General features: G+C 48.2%; 1 protein-coding gene across 1 annotated transcript in view; it reads right to left on the reverse strand.

The window, feature by feature from the left end:
* Positions 1-5,631: 5,631 nt before the first annotated feature.
* Cdhr3 (cadherin related family member 3) overlaps positions 5,632-12,255 on the reverse strand; it is a 76,829-nt gene continuing 70,205 nt past the window's right edge. The window contains exons 16-20 of the mRNA XM_052738298.1: positions 11,416-11,429; positions 10,060-10,091; positions 7,799-7,847; positions 6,050-6,201; positions 5,632-5,799 (exon numbers count right to left, since the gene is read on the reverse strand). Of these exons, the coding sequence (XP_052594258.1) occupies positions 6,053-6,201; positions 7,799-7,847; positions 10,060-10,091; positions 11,416-11,429 (244 nt within the window). The 3' untranslated portion in view covers positions 5,632-5,799; positions 6,050-6,052. The remainder of the gene's footprint in view (positions 5,800-6,049; positions 6,202-7,798; positions 7,848-10,059; positions 10,092-11,415; positions 11,430-12,255) is intronic.

Here is a 12,255-nt window from a genome sequence, read left to right on the forward strand (position 1 = left end):
GGCTCCCTGGCCCCTCTTCAATTTCTCATCTGCACTAAAGAGATGAACCTCAGACTCCACTCAGAGAAGCAGTGAGGGTATGCAATCAGGTGGGCAGAGAGAGAGAGGGCAGAGGCCTAGCTCGTTAGCCACAGCAGTCCAGAGGTTTGACCCGACCAGCCTGCAGACTGCTCTTGAGCAAGCCAGGCTGTGGCTAGGGCTCTCTGCTGGGCTGAGCAGAGTGCTCCAGACCAGGCCCTCAAGCCGAGTGGATGGAGTATCGGAAGGGCCAAGTGCCACACTGGGCTGACAACTTCTCACCTATCTGTTTAAAATTCTTACACACCCCTCACGTTCCGCTGGAACTCTGGATGCAATCTGACAGTGTTTCTTAAAGGTTCCAGTTACTGTATGACCCGTTAATTCATTCTTAGATATATACCCCAAATAAATGAGAACTTGTGTCCACACAAACGCTTGTAGGATATGTTCATTGCAGAAATATTCACTATACCCCAAAGATGGAAACAACCAAAATAAATACCCACCAACTGATGAATGGATAAATATGTGGTGCGTACATGCAACCAACTATTATGTAGCCAGTAAGAGTAATAAAGTACTGACGTACCTAAAATGTGCTGAGTGAAATACACAGGATGGACGTGGATAGTAGGGTTCCGTTTATATGAAATATCTTAATAGGCAAATCCATAAGACGGAAAGATGATTAGCCTGTGTCAGTGCCCAGGGACAGGAGATGACTGTACATAAGTATGAGAAAATATTTGGGAATTAAATTGTGCTAATTGCACAACCTTGTGAATACAGTAAATCACACTGAATACTACGATACGTGAATTAAACCACGATAAAACTGTTACTTTTAAAAGGCCCCTCAGCATGCCAGCTGGAGTCTGCTCTGGCTGCGTGAGCAAATGCAGCGGGCAGCGCAGGCGCGGAGCTCTTGTGAGCTTTGCCTACAAATGAGATTAACCAGCTGCCCGCTGTCAGCTGCGCCAGCTCTGCGGAAGACGCGGCAGCCACAGGCTGTCTCAAGCAACATAGAGGCCTGAGTGTGCTGAGGTCCAGGATTTGGACGGCAGGGTGCTTGCTCCACGTTTGGGCCCGCTTCCTTCTCCGGGAACCATGCAGAAAGATGACAAGGCTTGTGAGCATGCCTTGCTTTCCTTGGTCTCAAGACTTCTAGAAAAGAAATCTGGGTTTTCCAAACCCCAAACCAGGAGTGAACGTTCTGACCTGCACCCATAGAAACAGAAGGATGGGAGTGTTACTTTCCCAGAAACTTACGTAGAGACAGACGTGTAGAAAGTGAGCAAGCCTCCTCCTGGTAGCTCAGGTCCCTGGTGGGAAGCAGGCAAGCACAACAGTTCTTCTCTGAACTGAGCTGATCCAACATGCGACTTACTTGGGGTGCGTAAGCAGCCCTGGTGCAGAATTCTGACCAAGCCGCCCTGCCCAAGCTCTACTTTCTGCTTCTTGGTAGCGTTGATTAGCATCTTGGCAGGGATTCAGTGTGGCAGACACTGCTAACACATCCCTAAGCAAGGGCTATGCCAGCTAGACAGCGGCTGTTGCCCTCAGGGGAAGCGGTTGGGTGACTTACAGCGGAGACCCGCCAAGGGAGTAGCCAACTCTGCTGGGGACCTTTACCGGACACAGGAACAGGGCCCAGGAGAACCCAGGACTTAAGATTTCCAGAGTCCCCCTTTCTGCTGCTGGGCCAGGCCACCACTGTCTTCTCCTTCTATGTATGTCCCTGTTCTCCTTAAGTCTGGCCTCACATCTCCATTATATTTGGAATAAAGGCTAAAGCCACAGGGCCCTCATCGTGAGCTCTCCTCTTCGCATACCTGACATCATGTCCCCAACATCCCAGACAGACAGACGGACATGCTTGCCTCCACAGGTACCCCTCGCCTTGCCCTTGTCCTCTTGCTGTTTGGAAGGTTCTTCTCAGATACCTGAATGGTCCAGCCTACACTTCCAGTGTCAGATTCTCCCCGCACTGTGTGGGCCTTCCCTGAGCATCTCTCTAGAGTAGTCTCCGGTCCACCTCCAGACCCGCTTATTCTTCTCAGGGGTGTTTGCTGCCACCGACATTTCGTGTGTACACTGGGCAAATTTTAGATCATATTATGTATCAAATGTTTCCTTAGCATCTCAGTAAAAGCAAAGAGTAAGTCTCAAGAGAAAAGCAAAGGCTGTTGAGGGAGTCGACCACCCTGCAGTGGAAAAGAACGGTTTCTTCAGGCTGCCTTGGTGCGAGGCTGCTTCCCTGGAGAAGCCAGCTGAGAGCAGAAGGCCCCTGTCACTGGTGTGCCTTTGCTTGTCCCTGATTGGGTCTCAGTTAGACCCGTTTAGGGCCCGTTGTTAGACTCAGCAGCCTAGACTGTGATGCCAACGGTGGTGGGGTGCCCACTGATATTCAGCGGGCAGCTTCCTGGGCTGAGAACTGTCGCCGGGAAGGCGGTGGGCCAGATGTGCCCTTACATACGGTCCAGCCTTTGTTTACTAGAATACAAGCCCAAAGGACACTGCTCGCTCACTACTATGTCTGAGCTAAGTCTTCACAGCTTAGAACAGTGCCAAGTACTTTGCAGACACCTGCTGGCAGTTAGCTGATTATGGGGCTGTTTATCTAGATAGAGAAGCTGTGGCTGCCATATGTGGGTAGAAGATGAACAGGAAGTCTCCTTGGTTCAGCCCAGTCCTACAAACGTTTGCTGAGTGCTTGCTACACACTGTGCTAGCCACCCCAGGCTGCACAAGTGCTGCCTGGAAAGTATTGAAGGGCAGTCTCAGTGCTTTGATTCATGCTCAAAACTGTCCCCAACTTTGATTTCTTCCCACCTTTAACACCCCTTCAGGCTCAAGGCCTCACTTTCAGATACTGCTCTGGTCCACGTCTACTTCCTGCAGCCCTCACTCAGTTCTCAAAAAGTATCCATGTGATAAGAAGGGAGTCTGAGGGGAGGGAGGAGTAGGGTGGGGGAGGGATGAGGGATGAACTGGAGCAAAGGACAAGGACACACGGAATGCCAGACTCAACTGTGGCTTCTTTGGTTTGGTTTGTTTCTAAGACAGCCTTTGACACTCTAGCTCAGACTGGCCTGAATTCACTGTTTAGCCCAGGTTGGCCTCATAGTCAGAGTGTTCTTCTGCCTCACCCTCCCCAGTACTGAAACCCATTGTTTTATATTCCAACTACAGCAGTTAATTTTTAAATGGTGCAGCAAAAATATCGCCATATGTTAAGAGGCTCTCTGTCTCTAGCTCCATCTCCTCTTTGTCCACAGCTCCATCACGGCGTCCCAGCTGATGAGACTGCTGCACCCTCAGCCTCCTGAGGAACAGGACACAGGTGCTCACCACCACACCTCTGTGAGCTGATCATTTTCAGAGTCGGCTTCTTACCTTACAGCACGTGTTATAGCTTGTGCTCTCCCAGGTGACACACAGGAAGGCCTGGTGTTCCGAGTCTCCCCCCTCCCCACTTGACTGTTTATTAGGGTACAGATTAAAAAGTCCATTGGACACAGGATTTATCCACAGAAGAGCCATGTGGGGATGTAATTACATTGTGGTGACCCAATCGCCTGAGGCTGGTCCTCCACTGGAACATCTCCACTACTTTTTGACAAAGGCTCCTCAGTAAGTATATGTACACACACACACACACACACACACACACAAATGGCTCAGGGTTACAAAGGAGATTCCATGCTTAGGTTAATCCAGCTTTAATTTTCAAAAACTGGAAATGGGCCAGCTCATCAGCAGTCTGCAGTCAGTCAGTCAGTCCTAGCAGATGGGCAGCTCCATGGGTTCTTAGCCCTGGGCCTCACAAGGCTACATGTGGATGGACTTTTCTTCCCCAGCAGACAGTTCTAAGAGACTTAATATTAACTATAAATATTTGGCCAATAGCTCAGGCCTGTTACTAGCTAACTCTCACATTTTAAGTTAACCCATATTTCTTGCCTATGCTCTGCCATACGGCTTGGTACCTTTTCTCAGTATAGCAAGTTTATCCCCTGCTTCCTCCGCATGTGCTTGAAACACTGAGACTCCTCATCTTTTTTTTGAGCTCTTGTTTTATCTGCCAGTCCTGCCTAACCTCTACCTGTCCATCTATTGGCCAGTCAGCTTCTTTATTTAACCAGTCACAGTGACATAGTCACACAGTGTAAAGGAATATTCCACAGCTACGTATGCAGAAGGAGATGGGGAGGGCCGTGCTCTCCTCTGAAGTTTCTAGCTGCCCTTGCCCCATTCCTTGGGTTCCTCTGGGCTCACCTGGGGACAATCAGCTCTTTATACAGTGTCCAGTCCTCTCAAAGCCCAGTCTCCTGCCATCCTATAGAAGGAATGAGAGCCCCCCACACCCAACCTTCTAACATCTTCAATGGGCTTGTGAGCAGTTATGAAGGCCCCAGCGGCCTTCGTGCCTTCACAGAGCTTCATTTCCTTCCCTTGCATGGACACTGAGGACTTCTGAAGATCAAGGCATTTTAGTTGGGGCTCTGCAGACGTCCAAATTCTTAAACTGGTCATCTGCCATGTCACCACTTTAACCCTACAAGGGAATGGCTCGGCCTTCTTTTGCAAGATTCATACCCATTCAAGGGAGTTCCTAGCAGCACAGTGTTATTAATAAACCATGTCTCCAGCTAAGTCAGTTTTACCAACGTCTGACTTTCCAGAGAGGCTGCACTGGATCAGGCATGCAGAAAACCGGCCACTGAGCTGTCTGAGGTCTCCTATGGGGATTCTGCTGTGGGCCTCCTCATGGGGATGGAGTGCTGCTGTGACGGCTCCTGATGACTCTTCCTGGCAGTTACTGAACTAAGGTCTCAGCAGCTGAGAAACCAGACCCAGAGGGCAACTGAGGCCCATGCAGCTCTTCTGGGCCTCTGCTGTAAAGTTTCTGTGCGGTCCCATTATATCACCTTTAGTTAGGTGCTCAGGCCAACAGGGAGCTTAAGGTCTCCTGCTGGGCAGCACTTGCCAGTGTATGTACATTTAGAGCCGATGGCAGGGCCTGGGAAGAAGCAGGCGGGAGTTGTATTATTTCAGACTGATGTTATTTCAACTTTGAGAAAATGTGTTTCATTTCATGGCTCATCTTCATCAGAACAGCTAAAATGAAAGGGACTGACCATTCCAGGAATCAGTAAGGAGGCAGAGCAACTGGACCTCCCAGTCTTTGATGCTGGAGGGTACACTGGAGTTACCACCTTAGAATGTCGTGGTAGTGTCCAGCCGTGGCTCTGCTCCTCCAACTGGGGCAAAGTCATGCAAGGGTATCAGATAGAGAGTAGAACTGGATTACTGAGTGCAGCATGATGGCCTCCCAAACATGACACTAATTGGGGAAAGCAATTGCTATGAGTTTTTAAAAGGCAAAACTAGTCTACAATGATAGAGGGTTGTGGCTGTCTCCCGGAGAAGACTGCATGTTAACAGGGTGAACACCTCAGAGCTGCATGGTTTGTCAAATGCAAGATACATTCAAATAAAATTAAAGTAAAATAAAATAGTAGCATCATATTTCTTCTTCCCAAACGAATGGCTCACTGTGTACCCTCTATGTCTTTCAAAAACAACTCATGCTCACTCACAAAGGTGTACAGTGTTGAGCTGTATTTACAAGTGAACACAAGGACGGGTGTATTAGGGAAACGGAGTGTAAGTTTGCCTGAAAGGGCTTCCTGGCCCCACTGCAAAGGACACACAGGGGCAGCTTGGCATTCAAACGTCAGCACTTCCAGCAAATGTGCACAGGTAGTCGGGAGCCTAGAGAGAAAAATTTCCAGTGCCATTTCAGAAAAAGCCCATTTCAGAAATATTTTAGAGGTTTTGGCAGATACCCTACTTAGGATCCTGGATGTTGAATCCATCCAGCCACATCTGTGCACCTGTGCCGAGCATGGCTACTGTCCCTGCACAACTTAAGGTGAGGTGCTCCCCCCACCCCCCACCCCTCACCCCACCCCCCACACAGAGGCTTGCCCCTGTCCCTCATGGGGGTCTAGCAAACACACACCTGTTATTTTTCTGCATGTTTAGTGAACGGCCCTTCAGCAGCTGTGCCTCTGGGCTGGGGACTGGGCTCAGGCCAGCTGGGCAGTTGGGTTAATGGACCTTTCCACTTTCTGGCACCAGTTTTTGAGTTGAATTCATATATTTCCCCGGTCACTAGGGGCAGATAATACAGCAATCATATAAAACAATAAGTTAACCAACTCTGCTTGTTCCCACTTCTCCCTGCTCTGTTCTGATGACTGATGAGGGAGGCTGAAGATGTGACCCCCTCCCCGCGATGGGGAAGGATGAGGGAGGCTGGAAGATGTGACCCCCTCCCTGCGATGGGGAAGGATGAGGGAGGCTGGAAGATGTGACCCCCCCTCCCCGCGATGGGGAAGGATGAGGGAGGCTGGAAGATGTGACCCCTGCGATGGAAAGCAGCTTGTGAGGCACCCAGATGGTCTTCCCAGGCCAGCCTTTCCCCCAAGCTGTGCAGCTCAGACACACAATACCTCTCTGGATCGGGAGGCTGGCAGGCTCTGTCACCACCTACCTCACTTGCAAGATGAGGGGGCCATGTAAATTTCAAGTTTCTTATGGCTATCAAATAAATTGGGTTCAATTTCTAGCGGGGTTACCCATTAGGATCTGATTTATCTTGTTTTAAAAGACCCTTGAATCCGGCCATACAAAGGAATTCAGTAAGTAAGGGTAGAGAGCCTTTGATTCTTATTTATGTCAGGCTGGCAGAGTGTAGACACTGATCTGGTCCTGCCGGGGATGGGGAGAGTCAGCCATTTTCATTGTGCTGGAGCCAGCAGACACTAATTGATGTGTTTGTTCACATCGGGCCAGTTGGCTCCTTTCTTTCCCTTTTCTTCTCTCTAGCACATAGGAACTGCACAAGTCTTCCCTGGCTTTCTCCTTGTAAGCTTGGGTTTGAGGCAAGCTCGGCTCCTGCCACGGCAATAGAACACAAGTGGCCTCTCTCAGCTCAGGATCCCACCAGCACTTATGTTAATGTGGGCACATTATGGTAACAAGTACCTAATAATAGAGGGAAATTTAATTCCAACAGCAGCAGCTTCTCACTGGAGAGGAGCCATCCTCCTTCCGAGGACTGAGCCGCTTGCATATGAGGGTGGCAGGGAGCCAGCACACTTGCCTCCAGAATTTGCTTTCCTTCCCTTTATTCACGGCTATAATTGAGCCTTTGTAAGCAGAGGGATGTGTGTAAAGGAGCTAAATTTGGAGCTGATTTCAGGGGCCAATGAGAGCTCTGGAGGCCAGCTTTACCTTATGTTCATCATGTCGACCAAGTTCTTGGCCCTGATCTGGGGCTGGGGGAGCCAAACTTGCCACTTCTGCTACTAATAAGATGGCATTAGAAACATGCAAGAAGGGCCAGAGGTGAGACAGGATCAGTGAGCAGGGGGAGATACACACCTTTTTGAATTCACTAGTTTCCTAAATGGGTTTGTAAATAGGCAGTGAGGGAAGAAATCGCACCCTGGAGAGCAGCGGCAGGTGGAAGCGCTGAAGTGTCCGTCACTGGGTCTGCAAGTCTGTCCCAGCTGTACCCAGCTGCACCCAGCTGCACCCAGCACCCAGCTTAGCCGTGTTAGAGTCTGAAAGGGTCAGCCTCACATTACAGACAATGTGGCCAAGGTGCTAACCAGTGGTTAAAAGAAGGATACTGGACACTGTTCCCAACTCTTCTGTCCCAGAGCACAAAGCATCCTCATAGGTGGCATTGCCATTTGGTTACCTGGGTCTGTGGCTTCTCCATCAAAGACAGTATTCATCTGGACAGATTCCTAAGGAAAAGAGACTGCTTCAAGCACAATGCTGTGGCTCTCCCCAGGCAAGGCCCCCATCCTCACAGCCCAGCTCCTTACTCAGGGCTTCTTTCACTATTTCATTTTATTCATATATCACTATTATTTTTTAAGACAAGGTTAAGCCCAGGCTAGTCTTGAACTGGGTATGTAGCTAAGTCTGGCCTAAACCCCCTGATCTTCCTGATTCTACCTCCAAAGTGCTGGGATTACAGGCGTTTATGCCTGGCTTTCTTTGCTCAAAGCTTTGAGACACTAATTTATTCAGCAGGCACTGGGCCATATGCTAGGGACACTACGGTGACCTAGCCAGGTATGTCTGTCTAGCTTGCCACTGACAAACAGGGACTACAATGAAGATACATGGCTATAATAGCAGATGTCAGATGCTTTGGGACACAAGTGATGAGCAATTAATCCAGACCTGTGGTTTAGAAAAGAGTCCTGAGAAAATGTTATCTAAAGTATGTAAAGCAAGAGCCAAAATGCTAAGTGCCTTGGGCTAAGATTTACATCATTTCAGAGCATCAGTACCAGGCAGACTTGGAAATAGGTCCACAGGAGCACTTACCTTGGGCCCTGGCATCCCAGCCAGGCACTCTTACCTCCAGCTACCTATCTTGCCCCCAAAGCCAACAGTGCTGATGCTGGCTTCCCTGAGGCCCACCCTCCACGTTTGGTGCTCTGTGCCATCCTCCAGATATAAGCTTTGCGAATGTGCTTGTCCCAAACCCATGGACAGTCTTTCACTACATCATACCCTAAAAAAAGTGACAGAATCAAGATCCCCAGCATGCTGGAGAGAAGCTAGTCAGCACAGTGGGCTTTTCAATATGGCCTTTTCCTTACCACACCTAGTCACTTCCCCACAGCTCCTGGATGCTGAGGAGAAGGAGTGAGAATTCCATGAGTTTCATCTACTATATCAGCTAAGAAGCCCCATGTTTTATGTCATGAGGATTTATTTATTTAATAGATCAGTGTGGCCCAGTTTTAAGGCCATCTATGGGTGGCATCCCCCTGGTACCCTAGGAGCTCCTTTTAGATGGTAAGACCTTGGAGGTCCAAGGCTGTTCCTTCCTCCTACTGGTAGACTAACCAGAGAGTAGAAGCACTAAGGTGTTGAGCGTAAAGGGAAGATCCCCCTTTAGCTGTACTAACCCCCTCATGATACATACTCACCAAAACTATATGTCTTAGATCATAAGGTTTATCAAGGGGAAACAGAAGAGGAGGTCAGGGAAGGTATTGAGTTTTATCCCTTCCCAGTGAGTGTATTTCTCAGTAGAGAAAGCAAAAGAGAGCAAGACGAGTGTGCTCGTTGAGTGAGAATGCCCCTATGTTTGATTAGCTGGTCCTCACTTGGCAGAACTATTTGGGAAGGACTAGGAGGTGTGACCTTGTTGGAGGAGGTGTGTCACTGGGTGTGGGCTTTCAGGTTACCAAAGCCCACTCCATTCCCATCCTCCTTTCCCTCCCTCTCTCCCTCATGACTGTATCTCAAGATGTGAGCTCTCAGCTACCGCTCCAGTGCCATGCTTGCCTGCTGCCATGCTCCCCACCATGATGGTCATAGACTTGAATCCTCTGGAACTGTGAGCCCCAAATAAATCACCTTAAGTTGCCTTGCTGTTGTATCACAGTGACAGCAAAGTAAGGCAGTGTGAATGTGGCTCTAGCCAAGATGAGCACTTCACAGAGTGAGACATCTGGTAGTTTTCAAGAGATTTCCCTAGTCACTGTCTCAGGGTGGCTGTCCTCCCTCCCATTTCATAGTGAGGAATCTAAGGCTCCCAAAGGCTTGGGGGTCCTCAGGGTCAGGCTAAGGGGTAGGTAGAGCCAATCCCAGACCCAAAACTTTGCATTTTCTCTATCACTTTTTTGCAAGGTTATGGAAAAGTCAAGAAAATTTAGATCCCGTAGAATGCTGCAGGCCAGCTCCGGCTCTTAAGCTCTACTCCTCCAACGCACTTTTGTGGAGAGCTGGTATGGATAATAAACACCACTACTCAATATTTATGAGCAAATACATCAGCAGACATGTTCAGTGAGGGAAGGAATTCTATCAGGAGCTTGCCATGCAGCCTCCCAGAATGCATAAATACTCCCCCAGAGCCTGGACTCTGTGTAGCAGAGACAGGGTACCAGCACCCAGCACTGAGGCAAGGTTCCTGTGGCTGACCACACTCACCACCACAGCCTCTCTCTTCACATTCTTCATGTCTGCAGGGGAAAGAACAGGTCAGCATTGGAGCCTCTTAGATGCTACCCCAACCTGAAGTTCCACCCCACGATGGGATTCCCTGAGCAGGCTTGACTTTAGTCTTACAGACATGGCAAAGGGTTTTTTTTTTCCAGCATCCCTGTTCATTGACAGCTTTCAGTTTTCTCAGAAAACATACACATTTATGCACAGCATACAATTTAATTTTCAAAATGTTTTTCTAGATTATTAATACTGGTCCTAGGAAATAAGATCCCACATGGATTTAGAGATAAGAAAGACTATATGTTCATAACAAGGGATTTCATTCCCTATATCCTGGTTAAAAGTAACTGAGGTTGGGGCTTGAGAGATGGCTCAGTGATAAAGAGCATGTGTTGCTCTTGCAAAGGACCCAGGTTTGATTCCCAGCACCCACATGGGAGTTCACAACCATCCATTACTTCAGTTCCAGGGGCTCCAATGTCCTCTTCTGGCCTTAAGGGCATCAAGCATGCATATGGTGCACCTATACACATGTAGGGCAACTGTCACACATAATAAAATGAATAAATTTACTTAAAAAAAGAGGATTGGAGGCAGTCATGACATTTCCATAAAGGTGCTCTCTCCATATGATCAATAACCATTATAATTAAAATTTGAACCCCCTGCTTTTATGCTTTGGGCATATCAACACACCTCCATGGGTGGAGTGACTTAAGCAAACATTTCTTAAAATGCATAGAATTTCCAATTTTATGTCTTGTCTCTCCCTATAGCTTGGAGTAGCCCTAAGTTTACAACTCTTGGCCAGGATTAGAAAGACATATCTTCTTGGGCCTGGGGCTCTCAGTAGATCTTGCTCAATTTAACCATTAACTAGTCTGACCTAATGAATTTTGTGAAAAATGATCAAGTCCATTACAATCTGAGAAGAAAGTGTCACTGTTCTTTCAGAAGTGGCACTTTTTCAAAACAGAGTGCTCACTGTCCTTGGGAGCTGTCACCCTGTCCGTGGGCAGCAGTCAGGAAATGCTGGCTGTGTAACATGTGGAGAGATCCTTATTATGGATGAACTGGGTTCCATGGGAGATATACCAAGATGACCAAACTGAGTTGACTAGAGATGAACATGTGTAGAAAGTAGGCAAGGTCAAAGTGAGTGGGCCGAGGACAGGCACCCTGCACCCTGACATTCCCTACTCAAGCACAGATACCCTCTGCTTCCTCATTCAAGACATGAATATTCCCTGACTGAACCCATATTTGAACCTTTTAACATAGTATAACAGAGCAAACAGTGAACAGCAAACAAACCAAGAGAACATGCACTGTACATACCTCCTTTCTTCGTCCTATGGGGGAAAGGATGAGCATTAATTGACTGGACAATATTCGACATAAATACCCACACACGGTAACAGAGGGCCTCTAGGCAACTGGATTCCTTGGGCTTTGGGGACTGGTTTGAAAGTGAGCTGGGGAGAGGGACCGAAAAGTTTTGGCTACTAGGGCTGCTCTAAACCAAGCAGTTTGGCAAGCGATAGCCTGGAATTACAGAGGGTCTAGGAGTTCGAAACTCTTTTCATACAACCCCAGGGCACACAGTGACTTTGGGGACCACCAGCCCTTCTCCTTTGCACTCTCTGCCCAGTGGCCACCTGAGCAGAGAACTTGGCTCACAGCACGGAGGCTGGAGGCCAGCAATTAACTTCAGTTTCCTGTAACATGAAAGAGCTGGACTGGGTCTCTAATGCCCTTCTCATACAACCTTGGATTCCATCATTCTAATTTTATTCCTCACTATTTGACAAGTGTTGGCTGCCACATAGTACAACTAACTTTCAGAGAGAACAAGTCTGAGTCTGAGTCTGAATTTCTAGCTATTTTCTCTTTTAGGTTGGGCCATGCTGAAACTCTATTTAGAATCTGAGTAGGAACAACCAGGTTCAAGATACATATTTACATTTCGTTATAATTTTCATCTACGTTGCAGAGTCTACCCTCCCCCACCTTTGTTTTGTTTTATTTTGTATTTTCAAGGCAAGGTTTCTCTGTGTAGCCTTGGCTCTCCTGGAACTTACTCTGTAGACCAGGCTGGCCTCCAATTCTGCCTCCTGGGTACTGGGATTAGAGGCATGTGCCACCACCTCCTGGCTTACATCTTTTAAGGATATGTGT

The sequence above is a fragment of the Peromyscus californicus genome, unplaced genomic scaffold (assembly GCF_007827085.1).
Source record: "Peromyscus californicus insignis strain IS unplaced genomic scaffold, ASM782708v3 Scaffold_15__1_contigs__length_86483966, whole genome shotgun sequence".
In the NCBI taxonomy this organism is placed as follows: domain Eukaryota; kingdom Metazoa; phylum Chordata; class Mammalia; order Rodentia; family Cricetidae; genus Peromyscus; species Peromyscus californicus.